Source organism: Falco peregrinus, chromosome 13 (genome assembly GCF_023634155.1).
Source record: "Falco peregrinus isolate bFalPer1 chromosome 13, bFalPer1.pri, whole genome shotgun sequence".
In the NCBI taxonomy this organism is placed as follows: domain Eukaryota; kingdom Metazoa; phylum Chordata; class Aves; order Falconiformes; family Falconidae; genus Falco; species Falco peregrinus.
Window position 1 is genome coordinate 15,519,853 of NC_073733.1, and position 18,372 is coordinate 15,538,224.

Sequence of the window (18,372 nt, forward strand, 5' to 3'; positions counted from 1 at the left end):
GAATAGCTTTGGCTACTAGTAATGAGGCAGCCCCAAAGAGCTGCAAACGCTAAAATCAGAGCATGGGCCCATGCACAGGAAAAGCTCTGGAGGGGATCACGTGCTTTTCCAATCTCATCCCTAGAGGTCAGGACAAATATATGGGTCTTGATTGTCTCTCCTTCCTGTAGTTTGGGCACATCACATCAAAAAGTGTGGGAAGAATTACTTTGGACAAGAAGTCGTCAAACATGCAAGGCAGAACTGACCAGCTGATCCGATGACCAAGCACCAGGACCAAAGGAAGGGAACACCACACCACAGGCAGCTGATCACTCAACAGCAGGCTCTTGACCAAATGAAACTACCACGGCAGTCTAGGGCACAGCACTCCAAAATGTTTGCAGAAGAGTCTGAGGACCTCAGAGGGGAGACTCCTCAACAAGCCCCAGCCACCAACAGGAGTGCTGCTGAAGATGTGCCTTAGGCCTCCAGGTGGCTGGGCTGGAGAGAGAGAGGCAGTCACTATTAAAAAAATTCCAAGAGGTAAATGATGGAGGACAATAATCAGTTAATCTCTGCTTCCACCCCAGGTAAGATTAAAGAATCCCTAAATTAGCTTTGTCTGCAGCAAATGAAGATTTAGATCTGCTATTAGCAAACGCTCAGAGACAGGGCCATTAGGCTTTGGTACAAGCTGAGGAGGTTATGAATTCTCCTTCATTAGTTTTGTGCAGGGCAGAGAAACACCCTTCGGGGACAGGCTGGGCATAGTAAATCCAGCTTCTAGGAACAGTATCGCACCATCCCCTTCCAGAGTTGCCTGTCAAGGACTCCCAGGGCTAAGACCAGGATGAGACCAGCACAGGGCATGCTGCGAGGGGCTGGTGGAAAAGCCATGCAGCACAAATTAACTAGCTCATACAGGGCTCCCTAGCAAAGCTCACCCATTTTGAAGCCTTGTGCTTTGACAGCTATACAGCTCAGCTTAGCTTAATGTCCCCCTACCATCATGCAGCCCTGCAGCCATCTCTCACCCTACAAACGGGCAGACACACCTAGCAGTATGTCTGTACCACGTAAGGGATGCTAATACAGCGAACCATGCATGCTCTTTGTTTCAACACAGCATTTCAAAAACCCTCATCGTTCATTTAAGGTGAAGTAGATGCTGCTCATCTAGTCTCTTTGAAAGAGCTTATCTATGGGCTGGATTTCATTAAGTGTCTTGTTCTGCATTTAATAAGCTTGCAAGTCCAGACACTTCTGTTCTCTCTCTATCGCCCCTTTGGTGTACCAGCAGGTAGAGACAACAGAGGTTAAGAGAGAAATATTTAGCTAGCAGATTTAGATGCTATCAAGATGATTGCGTAATTCCTCTTTGACTCATTGCAATTTCATACCCAGGGACTTCTTCGCTCACCCTAGTGCTAATCTGTTTTGAAAGAAAGGGGCTGCAATAGTGTAGAGGAGGCCCTGGGAGGTTCAAGGCACAGACTTCAGGATGTTAGTAGAAAATCCATGTCAAACCAATGACCGAACAAGGGAAAGAAAGGTCCAGAGGAGCTGTGCAGTGGAATTGTCCTCTACTACCAGACAGCGATGATGACCTATGAGCAGAACAGTCTCAGCAATCTAGTCCACCTGACTCTTCAGATATTTCCATGTGCAACCAGGTGTTGCCTCATTACTCCAGCCAACAAGGACACACAGGCAGGAGCCTGATACTCTGCTCCTCCCCTCCTGGGGATGCCCAGGCACAGGGGCTGCAGTGACTGGGAGCCCTGCAGTGCCTGCAGCACCCTGCAGGAACGGTCACAACCAAGAACTCAGCAGCAAAACTGAGACACACCGCTCAGACCTCATAAGGGTGCTGTGTCTGATGCCTGGGCATCAACTTCAACTCTTTGCAAGAGGCACTCCCAAAAGAAAGGCACCCGGCCGCAAGGTGGGTAATGCTGGGAAGGGGTGTGCCAGCTACCTCCGGAGGGAGATTCTTCCTGCAGCTCCCGTGAACTTGGCATGCCCTGCCGAGGCCCAGTCTGATGGGACACCGCTGCAGATCCCAAGGCAATTCTGAGACCAGTCATTTGCCTATCAGACAGCGTCACTCGAGCGATAGGAACTCAGCCAAGACTTTGTTCATTTTGCTTCTGATCCTGCATCACACTTGAACCCTCGGCCTCTGATAAACCACCTCTATCTGCTGTACTGCTTAGCTCCAAAGGCTAAGTGAGATAGATACAAATCCTGTTGGTTCACAACACACTGGGAAAGATCAGCATTTTTGTGGATCAGGGCTGCGAGATGCGCATATTACCGTTACACGTGCTGCAGGGACGTACCAACAAAACTAACTGCAATCTTACATTAAGAGCAGAATTTTTTTTTTCAAATGATTAATCAGAAAGGAAGATCTCTCTCTTTGGGAAACACACAGGCATAATCAGCAGATATTTCTCTCTCACGGGATTGCAAAACAAGGCATGCTCTGCCCTCTGAGCCATGAACCATGAACTTTCCCAGCAAAGGGGGAGGCACAGCAGAATAACTACATAAAGAACAACAGGATGGGTGGTGTTTTTTGTTTGTTTGTTTTTTACATTTTATCCCAAGGAGAACAAGTTCAAGGTCTCTGCACTTACCATCAAACTTTTTGTATCGGGAACTAAACATGGTTTGTAGGTGATTGCTAAGCTCTACGACAGCGTTTCTGAAGTCGTGTTTACTCTGCTGGCTGTACTTCTCCTCCATTTCTTGAGAGCAGCATGTGTAGTCTTGAGAGCAGACTTTCAAGTGGTCACCTGAAAAGCAGTGAAGAAAACACCCCGAGTTAAAAAGGCCTCTCTATGCAAAGGCAAATAGGTCAGCTTACAAGGCAGGGGGCACGAGGACCCGCAGCCCCCTATCCTCCCAAGGGGACACAGCACACTTCCTCCCCCCTGCCACTGCAATTGATGGACCAGGCATATCAAAACTCGATTCTGTAGAGGAATTTCATAGCCACACATGCAAATACCATGCGTTGTCTTTCTGCAACAACATTATAAAGTGTCCTCTTATTTATTCGGTTAATAAACAAAACAAACATATCTTGCTCAGTATCATTTAAGAATGAGCAAATTGACCTGTATATACTATGATATCTTCTATGAAGTTTCTGCTGAGTATTTTAATTACTTCTAATTCATTCAGTGAATACACAACATAGTATCAATGGCAATGGTCCTTTTTGTACAAATAAATCCTTTTTTCTTCACAACCCGCCCCCCAGTTACCGCAGGAGCAATAATCTCTCTCAGAAGCACAGTTATCACTGATACTAAAATATACTTGTTTTACGTAATGGCTTATGAAAAAGCTTTATATTTCCCAGCTCCTACATTTACAGTTTTTTGTCATCATCCTGGGTGAAACTGGTGGATGTTTTTGGAGAATTCAAACAGATTTTTCTGCCTTCACAAATAATTCTCTCCTAAGGGTCACCTCGCAAACTGGTTTGGTCAGAGAATCATAAAGTGCTTCAGTATCTACCACAGCTCCACTTCAAAACTTCACAATTTGAATACAGGGTCTGGCCCCACATAATTCGCTTTTAGAGCCTCTTGCTGCAGTGCGGGATGAAGCTGTCCTCTTCTAGCACCACCAATAAAATGCTGCTGTCAAGTATTGTGGACCAAGATAAACTCTGTGTAGCAAACCTCAAGCTCCAACTTCTCTGACATGCCCCACAAGGCAGCACTGTCACAGGCAGGTGGGCTAATGATAAAGTGGTTCAAAATTTGGGCAAATTGTGCAAATCTTTGTCAACGCTGAAGATATGATCAAAACAAGCAGTCAGGATGAGAAACTCATCCTTTCAAGTCAGATGGTATTTTAAAAGACACAGCTTACAAGTAAGCTGCTGCCTTCTCTCCCATTTCACACCCTGCTGCCAAACCGTACCCTGCATCCCAAGGAAGCAGATGGAGAAGCGAAGGCTCATCCCTACCTGCTAATATCCTGGAAGTCACCAACAACCTTTAACTACCACCAAGGTTCAGAGACTCACTACCAGAGTGCAAAGGACTTGTCAGCCCCTGCACAGAAAATAACATCTTCACGACAGGCCGCGAACCATGCACTTACTGAAGAACCATCCTACCTGCTAGAGAATCAAAAGTGGGTTCAGAGAAACAAAAGCAGATTCTGCACAGTGCAAACCAAAGCCTGCCCGTGACTAACACAAGCAGCTGCTGCTCTGTCTGCCCTGCACAAGATCTTGTAACATCATTTGCCCAGCTATTGAACCTTTGCATCACTTTGCATGACTTTATAGCCCAGAAATGTTGTATCTCTCCTTTCAGACACTTAAGGACCATTTTAAAATAAGATACAAATATTTTTTTATATATAGATACAGATATATATAGAGATAATTCCTAAGCACCCCTCCCCCTAAATCTAGTTTCCTTTTGTGCTACAGGGTTTGTTTGTTTTCCCTAGCATTACAGAGCGACCTTGACCGACAGATAATTCTGCCACAGCTGATTTATTGCACAAGACCATCCGCTGCTCTTCAATTACGGAAAGCTCGAAGTCTGTTATGGGAAGTGGCACTGGTCAGGCACAGCCTTCAGAAAACACAGACAAATCTTGCTATCTTCTTACAGATACATTTTTTCTTTCATGGACTCTGTTTCTTTCAGTCTCAGAGGAGCACCTCCAGCAGCAAATACACGGCACTAAGTGGCACAGCACAGAGGGATGCAGCTCTGTTTAGCTTGCTAACTCATTTAGAAGACTCACACCCATGATTTTCAAATCCTGCCCACCAATCCATCCCAGAGCATGCCTGGGTACTCCTCTATAAGCCTGCCTTACTAGAAAGCATTAAATAAAAAAAAAAGTGCCCGAGCACCACCACTTTATTCCACTTGGAATCTTTTTGCTTCAGTTCGAATACAGGACTATGGCTCTTTGACACAACGGGAAACAAACAGCAGCAAAGCAATAATTAGAGCTCAAGTGACAGCTAGTTTCAAGGTGTCAAAATAATTTAGTTGCAAAACTCTTGTATGGGAGGGAGTATGTTGGAAATATTTCACCTGAAACCTACTTCATGATTTCAGTACCATTTCCACAATGCATGCCTGCCTTTGGTTGTCACAATTTACATACTTCCCATTCTTTTGTACTGGAGTGGTAAGCCTCTACCCTACTTGGCACATTCAAACCTACTGATCGTTGGATTTCTTTTCCTAGTTACACTTTGCAGATACTTCTGAAGTTGTCCACAGATGCCCTGGGATCCCTGAAACTGTGGTTTTAACAACTACTCTGATTTATTTATGATAAACAAATAAAACCCCACAATATTTCACAAATACAAGTTAACAGTTTTGTATCTATTTATCCTATTAAACTAAAGTTACCATCCCACCTAATGTTGCAGAGCAAAGCCATTTTTCTTTGATGCCTCTCATCCCAGATTTGCATGGTGCCTCCCCAGGACATACATGCAAAGCCAAGCAAGGAGAACTCTACTGATAGTAAATCAATCTTGCACAGATTCCATTTGGTTGATCATTAAGAAATTACGCTCCAAAATGTAACTCAGACATTCAAAAATGAATGACCAAGCAATCTAATTATGGAAGATATTTCTCAGTCTTGTCAGCACTATGTGGTCTTGGCTTGTGATCAAGAATTATATCTATCTGTCTGGAGCTGAGGAGCTCTGGCTACTCAGTGCTAATCGTAGGAGGATGCACTGTGTTACTCAATGTTAAAAAACAGAAAGTTTAGGGCTGTGGGCTGCATTTCTTGCAGTTTTATTACACCACAGTGGGAGATACCAATGGAGAGTCACTGAAAGACACTGGGGGCCCCAGTTTTCCCACAGGAAGGGTTGTCTTTGGCACCTACACATCCCTGAGAAGATACCCTTGCTTGAGCAAAGAAACATGCACTGACATAATTTGCAAGAAACCTGATGTCTAGCCTTCATTTTAATATCGGCCAGCAAAGCTGATCTGTTCAGCATCCATCCACAGGACTCATTCCGTGCCTGAGTCTGCAGGGAGAACAATGCAACAGTCCAGCATCCCATTGCCTGCTCAGGTGATGGATCCATCACACGCCCTTCAAAGAGCGGTTTTAGCATTGGGAACTGCTTACACCTCCACAGACAGACCCCGAAGCATGGCACTGTCAGACAACAGCTTCAAAACACAACAGTGCTACAGCCATGGTATGCAGAGGAATTAAAATGATGAAGCTTGGAAAGCAGCTGTTGCCAGCGGTCCACGTGAGCACAGACCAGTTATGCATGCAGAGAACACCAACCTAAAGCCGAGACCAAAGACAACACTCTTCATCTTTCCAACTGGCAGCTAACTCCTCCAAGGGGAAAAAAAAAAAAAGAGTGAAAAATACAAGCATTTAGGCCTACTTAAACAGAGATCTAATGTTTATGTATATTATGTAAAGAACACTCATGGTGTGCGCTCACTGTCAAGGACACATTCGGCAATAATTATTTCCCAAGTTAAAACTCATCAAACAATGCCCATACAAGGCAACTCTTCATCTACTGTTGAGTGTTAAAGACTCGGCAGCTTTTCTAATTTATCACCATGTGAGCACTGCAAAAATATAACTCTGCCACAGCTTCCTTTCAAGTTAGGCTTTTTATTGAATTGTTTGGCAGGGTGTGCAATCATCACATCGGGGGCTGCATGGCAAAAAGAGCTTAAGTAGCAGAGAATAACTCCAAATAAATATCTACCGCATATGCACACCATCACTGCAGCTTGTCATGCATTTACAGCAGATCTTTCCCATGGCCTGTTGCAGCAAGACTTTTTCTCTATTTTATATTGCATATGAATACAGAGGGAGAAATGAGGGACCAAAATTATGAAAGAAGCTTGCTCCTTGGCTAGTTAACAGCACACCTCTGGCGAACGGAGGCGGTGGTTTAAAGATAGAAATGCAATGGCACACGATGTTACCATCTGCACATGCAAGGAAATGTGCTCAGAAAGGTAATCTTGCAAACTTATGATTTAAGCCATTACAGAAACACCACATTTAGCAGACTCCAAGCACACAGAGTTTCTTCCAAACAAGTAACTATTTTGCAGTTTTCATCGAATGAGTAAGTGTGCAGCGCAAACTCTGGGGCTCCATGATCTTGAAAAGCAGTTCCCTTCACCAAACCATTTTCCAAGAACTTTTAAAAAATGTTGTTTCTGGATGTCTAACATGCCTTCGCAGCTTGCTTCTCCTCACCTTGATCAAGTTCATACTTTAAGTATAGCTATCAGCAAAACTAGCTAAAGTTTCAGGAGTGGTTTGCTGGGAGACAGGGGAGGTTATTTCTTTAGAAGACTCCCATACGCAGCCTAACCCTTCATTGCAGCTCAGTAAACAAGCCAAATCAGTTTACGATCTGAGATGTTACTTTTGGGCTCTGCTCCCATATGAGAAAACAGGCTGGGGCAAGGGGGACCGGTTGAGGAGCCAACCGGGAGGTGAACGCTGCTGGGGGACCAGTAGGCAGGGCTACCATTTCAGCCTCGTGTTCTGCCTCTTCCCTCTAGCACACATGGGCTTGTGTCATCTTTAAAAGAGTTTTATGACTTCCTCTGAACCAACTACCAAAGGGATCCTGGACTGTAATGTCAGGCTCTAATCCGATTTCACACTAGACTTGCCATCTAATTATCACAGAATATTAGGCTTCCACCCATCATATATAATTGACATGCTACTGAGGCTTTACAAAAACCCCAGCAAAGATGACAAGAAACACTAGCATCACCCCTGAGCACGGCTCTGCTGCTCCAGCCCCACATTAACAAGGGGCAAGAAGAAAGAAAAGCGTGAGCTTGCAATCAACTCCAGCGGAGTCATTGAGACAGACAAGGCTGCTGAACCATCCACCCAATCTGATCACTTTTAATTGTACCAAATATACCAAAATCTGCCCAGTTTTCCTGGCTACAAAATGAGCCAGGGATGCTCGGCACCTCCGGGAATGGACCATGATCTCTTGCTCATCTGCATCAGTGCCGCAACTTCTACAGGCTATTGGCACAACCACACACCCCACAGCCACCACTGTCCCAGCCCTGCAAGGCAAGGCTGGGTCACTCAAATCACTGCTTATGCTGCTTTTACATATCTGCTATCAAAGAGCACTACTAAAATGCAGATAGCACCTTGGCATATAAGTATTTCCAGGTGAAAGGACACTAGGCTGCAAACACCAAAGGGAAGAAAAAAATCCTGCTCAGAGGTACACTGCAAACTCAAAGTGACCCTACAGCCTCCTCCCCAGCTGTCACACACGCACACTGCTTGAAGGCATGCTTTTTACCTAGCATAAACAGCAAACTTTAATTTTTAGTTGATGACTCTCATCGGAGTATTCCTTTTTCACCTGGTGGTCAGTCTTCCGCACTTGCTTTAAAGCTGTGCTGTTGTGGGACTTGTTTATTTTACTGGGGAGAATACTCCTGTGGAGACAGTCACATGCCAGCAAGGAGAGAGATAAAACAGCACTGAGGTCCTGCATCCACGAACGGCAGCAGAGTTAGAAATTTCTAAGCTCACATCCTGCAAACACAGCACTGCTGGTACCCTATGGTTGGAGTGTGTCAAACTGGGGTGCGACATTTGGAAGTTGTATTTCCCTCAGTGCTCCCAAGCACAGGGTGCTATTTCCAGCCCAAACCACTATTCCAATTGCACACTTTGTGGAGAAGTGCTTTGAGCAGCATCCTTCCCACATCTATCACCATCAGACACAATGTAACATATCCCATTTCCAGTACAAATCATTTCCCATCCTAAAGGCCACCACCATGCAACCAGTCAGCTTTCCCTTCTCAAACACATTTCCAATTGCCATTGGGATCTCAAACCCAAAAAGCACCAGAAAAGAGTGAGCACCCCATGTACCCATACCCAGGTCCTTGCTGTGGAGGTCAGCAGCCAGCATTGCCTTCTAGCCGGGCACAGGGGCACCAGCTACAGAAGCCCTGGCCCTGAATTCAACCATCATGGATACCTGTCCCCACTCGCACCCCTTTCTTCCAACTGCCCAGGATTTTTTAGGCCAGAAAACATCCTCATGTGCAGTTGGCTCCCAAAGCTAACTGGTAGGGTTATGGAAATACTGCAATTCGGCAGCATGTGCCAGTGTGCAGCATATTTAACATCCCACTCAATTAGCAACCGTTTCATATAAATGGTTTATTTGCCTTATTAATGTTAAAGCCACTTGTTTCCCCTGCGCTTCCACTTAGGTTATTAATCAATGTGCATTTTGGTTTTCTGCTGATTACTCTAATGGCGCAGAAGAATTCCTCAGACTCACAGGGAAAGTTTATAATATTGAAATGATTTTTTTTTTTTTTTTGCAAACTTGTCAGGCAGTCAAAATACACTCTTTGATACGCAAACCAAAGCCCTTTCACCTACGCTTAACAACCGTGAACTATTTTCAGTCGAGCTTTACTGCATCTGTTAACTCAGCTGCTAATCCATCTTGCAAGCGCAGGGAACACCAGCGCACACAATATCTCAGTGACATATCTCCCTTCAACACAACAAATAATCCTAATTATTTCTATAGTGCGTACCTACAGTTACTTAAAATATCGTACACAACCAAAGTCTGTCTGGCTTCTGTTTTTCCATTTCGCTTTGTTGACAGCTGCGGGTTCCCAAATTTACTGCCAAGAGGGTCAGGGACTGAAGAGAACAAGAGAGATTTATATCCACGTGTGTACATTAAGCCAAATGCACATTAGGAACCTTAATTTTCCACTGGAAAGAGCAACTTAGGACACAAAAAGGGCTCTTGCCTTCCACCCATTCAGGTCCAAATTAGTACTGCAAAGCTGGTCTTAGAGCTGATGACAGAGTCAGGACCGAGTCTGGGCAAACACAGCCCATTGAGGCCAACCAGTGTGATTTTGGGACATCCCTCCTAGGGGGGGAAGACCAGGAAAGCCCTTCCCACGCTCCTAACGCAGCTCTTCAACCGTGAACAAAAAAAGACCAAGACCTTGTCTCCACTCTCCACAGCGCTGAAGAAGCATCACTGGTCAGCTGCAGCCCCCTCCTGCCCAGCTCTCCTACTGAGGTTGGGGCAATAGAGAGGTTCAGGTGGATGTCCCCAAGGACCAAACTCGAACTCCCTACAGTGCATCAGAGCCTGGGACGACACCCTTTGCAGGTGATGTCCAAGTGAAGAGGATGTAGGGTCTCACCTTCAGCAGGGTTTTAAGAATTCATTTAAAGTTAAAACCCTACTCACCTGAGGAAAAATACCATCACCACCTCATTTCCACAGTGTAACAAACAATTTCCTTCCTGACAGGGTGGCCCGAATACTGCAAGGTTTTACACCCTGGAAAAATATGCCACGTTAGAGTGTGTTTTCATTCCAACAAACAGGATATTGAGTCAATTAGTGGCACACCAAACACAAACCAGACAGATGAAGATAATGCATTTCTGCAAACATCAAAAGAAAGAGAAACCACACAAAGACCTGAATATACAAATAAGGCAAGAGGGAAAAAAAACCCTACATAATTAAAATTATTTAAACAAACCTGGAGAGTAAAACAGCTCTGGTTAACTAGAGGGCTCTCCCTGGCTCTAGCCAAGACAGAAACCTTCAATGAAAACCAGGAGTTGTTTCTTAATTAAAAAAAACAAAACAAAACAACCCTATTTGACATCACTGAGTGAGAACTTAGGAAATGCAAATTCTCTTTATTATCACTGAATTCTTTAGGCATGAAATAGTTTTTGTAATGTGTGTCTGCCTACATGCACTAAGTGAGACATGTTACACAACAGACAAGTTATGCTGAAAATTATCTTTGCTTTTTTTCCATTTCTCTGGCAAGGAGGATGGATACACAAGGCACAAGAGAGATCCATCTCCAGGATGGCCGAGACAGGTAGTGCCCTGTCCCTCCATCAACCAAAGCACAGCTAGAAACCCCAACACTTCCAGTCAATAATTCTGAGTATATGTAAAAGGTAAGAATAAAAGTCATGACAAAACAAAAAAAACAACCCTGCGCAGAGCCATTGATCAGATGTAAAAATTCAACAAAAAAGTCATCCAGCACATTTTACAGGGATAAGCCCCAAACACCCCACCAAGTATAACTTCATGCAATTAAAGAGTTGGGGGGGGGAAATCCATTAGGAACAGCAAATACACAGAATTACTGAAGCTTCCTGCACAAGGAACAGTAAATAGAAGAGATCTGGATGGAAGACAGTTACTTTCTTGGTAAGACTTCTAATTTTTTCCTCAAACTCCCCATTAAGGTGGCAAAACAAAGCCAAAAAAACCTGCCTCTGGTTTTTTCCATAAAGCTTCAGGCTATTTGCCAAAAAAGCAGCTTTTAACCAAAACAAATTCCACCACAAACACTGTCATTCGGACTGGAATATTTTTCCTTCTTAACAATATTGTCTCCCTTCAGTTTCAGCCCCTCCATCAGGGAGGCCGCCTGGTGCAAGAAGGCGCCAGACATGGGCAGGCAGGAGAAGCAGGAACACACCACTGGCAACTTTGCCAGCAATGTTTCTTTTTTTCCTTTTCAAACATAGCCGATTCCAGCATCAATGCACAAAAACACGTTTCAGAGCCACACAGTAGTTTCTTGTGAGATGCACCTCACCTATTTGTGCCAACTGACTGGTCATCTGCTGGCAAGTCCCAGATCTGGCAGTAGATGACCCTCAAAAATTTCAGCAACATTTTGAGGTCATACAGTCCTAGTGATTCTGAGGATTATGCTTTATTTGGAAAAAAAGCCAAACAAATGACCAAAGCAAAACCCCTCAAAGTAAGGTGTTCATGGTTTTGTGGAAGCACTCTGTCTGACAGAGGTCTCTCCAGTTGAGAGCTGCACCACCACAGAAAGTTGCAGCTCTTTCCTAATGGTGGAACCAGCACATTTCAAAGCAAGAGCCACTGTCCCAAGGTGCTGGTGCTGTGGCTGTGTGGTCAACCTCCCTGAACATCCCACCTTTCCAATGTCGCCAGCTATGCAGGGGCTCCACAGAAGTGAAGTTTTCCTGCTTGTAAACGCAAAAACAAGCATGAACCATTGCACAAAGCAAAGCTACCATTTCCACATGTTAAAAGCACACCAACAGGAATAGAAGTACTAAGGGCATGTGAGCTGGAAGCTATGACCCAAGCAAAGTTTTTAAAAAAATGCACCAAAACTTAAAGATGTTTTTAATTCTTTAAATAAGAAGCAAAGCTTGTGAAATTCAGCCACAATTTCCTGTTTTTGACTTAAGATAAAATTTAAAAAATATCCCAGGCTTTACACAAACAATAATCTAATCTATAAATTGGAATGCAAGAGATGTTAATTAAATTTCAGAGAGATTAATTCTGTATTGTGGGATCCAAAACAGGCACTGCAGAACCTGCTGCAATTCTGAGACCAACCTTACACAGAAGGGAAGGAGAAAAAAAAAAAAAAACCCACCCCAAAACCCCGCAAAACACAACACCAAGCTGCAAGCAACTCTATTGAAGAGCAGTATACAAATAAATAGGCAAATATCTGGGAAGTTGCAGGGTGTTTCTCATCCATGAGGAGACACCTTTTCTCCCTGCCTTGGGTGGTTTTGGACAGGGAGGACAGCGGGTGGCATGCAGGGGCTTGGTGCAGAGCCAGGACCACCTGAAAGCCCTAGGTAACACGGACAGGTGGTCTTCTTTTGCTCCCCTTGCAGTGAGTGACAGCAAAACCCACACAAGCCCCTCGCTCTGCACAGCTGCCAACAGCAGGACTTACTTCCCACCCCGCACAGGCAGCCTGGACCAGCACCAGACTGGACCAGTCGGCAGAGCACCGACTCCTTCTTCCCTTCCTCCTGCCACCCCACGTGCCACTGGCCACCCACACAGGGCCACCCACCCACACTGCAGCACCCGGCACCACTGATCCCCAGGATCCCATGCCGGGAGCAGGGGTGGCGAGCCAAAGTGAGCCAGAGTATTGCCTGCTTGGGGTTTTTGGGGGGCAGTAGTTCAGATTTCTGGTAATTGAAAGCATAAACAAAAAGATGAAAAGCTTTAAGGGTTCGGGTGTAGCAAAGTCCAGCTATAACCCCTGGCATGAGCCAACTGTTGGAAGTGGGCACTCTCCCCTGTCTCTGCTCATGCCCCAGAGGTGCCCTGTGAGCTTTGGGCTGCTTCTGTCAGGAATGGCTGAAGCCCAAGGGCCAGGGAGGAACAAGTTCGCTCACGCAGGTTGCCCATCCGCACCCGCCAAGAGCCACAGACAGTTCCGCCCCATGGCCCTGCCCTGCAGGTGCCACAGCCGCCACCCAGGCGAACAATGGAAGGGTTTACCAGGCTGGGAAGAGCCTGACACCAGCATTTCGAGACCAGCTGGGTGTAATGTTCTTCCCAGGCCTGGTCTGGAAGAGATTCGCTCTCACCCAGCAGCACAGTGTCGGCACCCGGAGCCGTACCCTTATCCCGCTGCGCTGCTGGCCTGGAGGGCCCAGCCTCCACGTGCAAACTCCACTTTCACAGAAATACAATGTGATCAGCTCTTTGATCTGGCGGCCCAGCTCCCTCAGGTCCCCCTTGATGGACGGCTGGCTCCAGCCAGCATTTCACGCCCCTTTGGCTCGCCAAGGACCAACCCTGAGGGCCTTCGCTCCCCAAATCCCCCCTCACTCAAGCTGAGAGATACCCATGGCCCAAGTAATGAGCCTGACCTGCGAGGGGCTGCAAGGTTCCCAAAACACCTTTGACAGAACCACACTGTTTCTGAAAACAAACTCCCTGGCATGCAACTGTCCTCCAGGGAGAGAGAGGCCTGCAGGCAGCTCCAGCACAGCCCCGGGCCGAGCGTCCCGCCATCGCAGGACGTCAGCTCCCTGCACAACCTGACAGCTGTGCAACGCCAGCAAAAACAGCCCGGGCATGGCGAGAGCCGATCATCTGTAGGATGTTTCCCACCAACTGTAGAAATATTTGCTTGAACAGCCTTGGAGTCTTTAAGGAAGAACTCTACCTTTTTTTCTTTCCCTTTTATCCCGCCCTTTCCTATCCACTATTTCCATTTCTCCATACAGCCAACTAAACCAACCTGACCCACCCAAGCCCTCCACGAACAGACCCAAACTACCAACCCTTCCCCTCGCGGAACAGTCACCCCGCGTGGCCACATCCTGCTGCCCCTCGTCAGACAATTAGCCTTAATCCTCGTTAGTTCTGTATGTTTCCTTTAAATCCTGTTACCACATTCCTCCGCGCACTGGAGCGCAGCTCAGCCAGCCTCGGCCTCCTTGGTGGCGGCGGCGGTGACCTCGCCGTGCCTCCCGGCTCCTGACCTGCCGGAGCTGCACTGCTCCCAAGGGCTGAAACACTCCCCAACTAATCTATCTTCACTGATTAGTTCTTAATCAGGAAGGCAGACATGAACGAAAGGTGCAGATGAAAAGAGAAAGGGGGAGGGGGGGGGGGTCAACAGGAAAAAAAAAAAATACGGTTTTCTTCAAGGAAAGGTTCCCCTTTGCGGCTGCTTTAGGAGACCACTACGAAAACTTGCTCCAAAAGCAGCGTTTGAAGTGTAGCTACTTTCATATTTATAACATTTGAGTCACTCCAGAAAACCTCTGCCAAAGCAGGCCAAGTTGGACTACTACATTCATTTATTTTGGAAGTTTATCCAAGCCTTGGTTAAAGATAAACAGCGCGCTTGGATGTGAAAGAACATCAGAGCCGGGCTGCCAGAGCAGCGGGGAGCTTCCAGCCGCTTTGATAGCGCCAAGGCACGAGATGGTATCAGCGCAACCCAAAATGTACTTACTCCTTCCTGGAGAGGCACGGCAAAAAGCACCGGGAAGTTACTGCTTCTCCTTAGGAGGCATGCGTGCCATACTAACGTTATGCAAAGGATTCAGCTTTGAAATCTCAGGCACAATCAAGGCATTTAGACCTGACTCATTAATGGCTTACAGTTAATAGGCTGGAGCTTTAATTCCTCTGTCTGGGGGCTTGGGGGTATTTAAGCCAAATCTGTTAAAAAAAAAAAAAGTTATATATATTACAGCTGCGCTATTGATCTCTTACTGCAGGTAGGAAGCACCTTCCAGTCCAAAACACCCTAAAAACCCAAAGTAAAACCAGACTTTATCAGGTCTCCACTGATTCCTAAACAAAGTAAGTGCGTCAGTATTCCTAAACCTGTTTCCAGCAGGGCCATGGAAAAAAAGTAATTGGTAACACATCTTAACGCTCACTACTCAAACACGCCCAAGGAAAATCCTCCATGAAACAAAGGTTTTACAGAGTGTAATTCTCTCAAGAGCAGCACCTGCACTTCCAAGACTGCAAATTAAGTCTTTCAACTGAAATTTTAAGGCAACGCCAACACACCAAAACCCTGGATCTTTCTTGTGAAAAGCTGATCTAAAAACACATGGTTAACATATTGCCAAATTTGCGAGACACCCCGAAAGTGACGATGCGAACTTTTGGGACTTCAAATAAACAAATTTGAACTAATCAATCTGGAAAGTCTGTTTTCTATTTGTGGCTTCGGGTTTGCTGTTTTATGTTTCTTTTTTTGTCTTCGCTGTTTGTTTGCTTTCAATTACCCGGGCCCCTTCTTATCCTAACCTCTAAAATTCCCTGTGCTGTGTGCCGGCCGGGAGGCGGGCAGCAAGACACCATAGTCATGCAATTCCAAATGTGAGCTGGAGGATGAGCTGGAGCCTGCTCCTTCTTCAAAAGCTGCTGGTTTTGCTCTCAAATGAACATTATTTTTTGGTGTGCATCCCCCACAGCAAGAGTATGGCACTGGCAGCTTGGCGCCCTCTCCTCTAGAGCAGGGACTATTTGCTGTCTCCCAGGTCATCAGGAGGTAGCAAGCAAAGCTTACCAGATGCAGGTTTTATCACCTCAAGTGGAACTACTATTTTCTTTATGGGAACCCTGGTTTTTAAGGTTTTATCAGATCACTGCGATTACAAAAGCTTCACTTACATGCTCAAAAGCTCCTATAAAACCTCTAGTTCAAGGTTTATTTGGTCTAGGTGGTTTTCAACTTGGAGGAATGACTTGCAGACACAAGTAATTTGTCCTGTAAGCTTTGACTGACCAGTCGCTCCATGTGCTTGAACCACGCCTGCCTTCTGAGCAAAATTCCATCAACTCACTGACCAAAAGGTGTTCTTTTAAGAATATGTTAAAAAAAAATGGGGGGGGGGGGAGGGGGGGGGAAGACCTTGCAGCAAAAAGGAAGTTTCAATTACTTTGTGAAATCAAGCAGAAAAATTAAGATCCAAGCAAACTTTATTAGCTCTGACAAGCAAATGCTGATGCCTTTGTTTCCAATGTGTGCAAAACTTTTACTAAGGAGGGAGGAGTGTGTGGCTTGGGGTTTGATTTTTCTTCTTTTTAAACCACAGAAATATGCTTGGTTTTTTGTTTTGTTTTGGGGGTGGGGGGCGGGGGTTTTGGTTGGTTTTTTTACAACGTGCTTTGCTACAACTGGGTTTTGTAAAGGTATTCAAACAAAGGAATTGGCACAGAGCTATTACTAAGCAGCTGATTCTTCTCTAAGCATCCACCAACATTTCCATATGTCAATAGTACTTCGCAACCACATTTATCTATCTAAGAATCCATATTAATAAGCCCTTCCCCTGCCTGCAGAACTTGCCAAGCAGAGTAACAGTGCAGATAACTTAAGAACTTAGAGCAGGTTAAAAGATTCCAGAAAAAGATATACAAAAGGCCAGATTTTTTCAAATGCATTTTGCATCCACGCATTTTTTTTTCCAAGGCAGTTTGGCTCTTATTAAGCATTTCAGTTTGTTCAGTTTGTGGTCTGCGATCCAGGGGCGACTGGAGGGGTCTCTGGAAGCGTACACAGAGGCAGCAGCCTGAAGCTTGCAACATAGGGAGCTCCGGCCCCCCCCCCCCCCCCCCCCAATTAATTTTTAGAGAGCTCACAAGCTAAGTCAGTTCAAGAGCTCTACGGTATCCACTGCCTCGCTCAGCCCTACACCCCTCCTGCTGAACAAACTACCTCCTCCGCCAGCAACTCCCACTGGCTCCCAGCTCCCCCAGGGCAGGCAGGCTGCAAAGCTGGCGGAACCGTTTTTTTCCCCCCCACCCTCAAGGACCAAAAAGTCTCATTTGCTTAGAAAATAAAATTCAGTCCAAGAACAGGTCCTGGACAGACATAAATGAGACTTCAGTTATAAGCGGAAAGTTTTCCACAAGACATTTTCATAGCAAACTGAGACCGTTTTGGCACCCAAAGGGAAGGCAGCGCACTTGCGCTGCTCCAAGCTTGCAGCTCCCTGGTTGTCCCCCCAGTTTAGCTCAGTGCAGGATAACCACCTCAGCCCAGACAGAGGCAAAGCCCTTTCCACAGCAAGCTACTGTTGGGCCCAGTATTTCAGCTGGGAACCACCCACTGCAGAGCAGCTTTCCAGAACAGGAGCCTGGAGGAACCACTGCCATCAACCCAGAGACGCTTTTCCACAGCATCACAGCCACAACGCAATTTTGAGTTTATCAGCAAGAACCCACATTACATGTCACTATGTAGCTGCACACTACAAACATCCAGTAAGGCAGCAAGTTTGTGGCATGCTGCATTTTCCAGCCTTGCCCACAAAAGCACAGAAAGCCTTTTCTTGCTTCATCAGTGACTCCAGCAATGCTGCCAAGCCCTCGCTTCAGCCTGCCTTCCTGGGAAGGAAGGTGCTGCTCTGCCACACATCTTCCCTCTGCTCATGACTGGAGAAACAGTTTCCCAGTTTCAGCTGGACTCAGAAAGAGGCACCAATTAAAGGGGTTTCAGAAATAATTAGCTCACGTCAATCTGATGCAAACCAGGGTTGGGGAAACAAAGGCAGATGAAGGGCTCTAGGAGAGACAGCCAGCAGAGCTTGATCTCACAGCAATCCTTCCATCGCAGCTGGAGGACCAAGGCACGCACGTGTGCTCCCCAGCTCACCCCCTCCCAAGGTCAGAGCTACCAGGGACTGTTGGGACACATGACAGGCTCCCAGTGGCTATCAGGTCCTGGCTTGCCAGGCCATCAGAAGAAAGGCTGCATGGGAAATTAATGAGCAATCTGTGTATATGATGTTGGGGGGGATGATTAAAAAAATAATCATCATACACTGCTGCCTGCAGCAAGCAGGACACCACGATTTAACATAACTTTCCAATTTTAAAGGTTAAAAGACACACACCATGTGTTATTGCAAAAGGCAGGCAAGAACATATTGCTCAAAGGGGACGCCAGCACTGAAAACAAGGAGGTGGGTCAGATTTAAATCTAAACAGGTCCACCGCACATCCATCCTAGG

General features: G+C 46.0%; 1 protein-coding gene across 1 annotated transcript in view; it reads right to left on the reverse strand.

Annotated features, from left to right (window-relative positions):
- GPC4 (glypican 4) overlaps window positions 1–18,372 on the reverse strand; it is a 69,346-nt gene that overhangs the window by 35,065 nt on the left and 15,909 nt on the right. Inside the window, exon 2 of the mRNA XM_055818120.1 lies at window positions 2,625–2,783. Coding sequence (XP_055674095.1) covers window positions 2,625–2,783 — 159 coding nt within the window. The remainder of the gene's footprint in view (window positions 1–2,624; window positions 2,784–18,372) is intronic.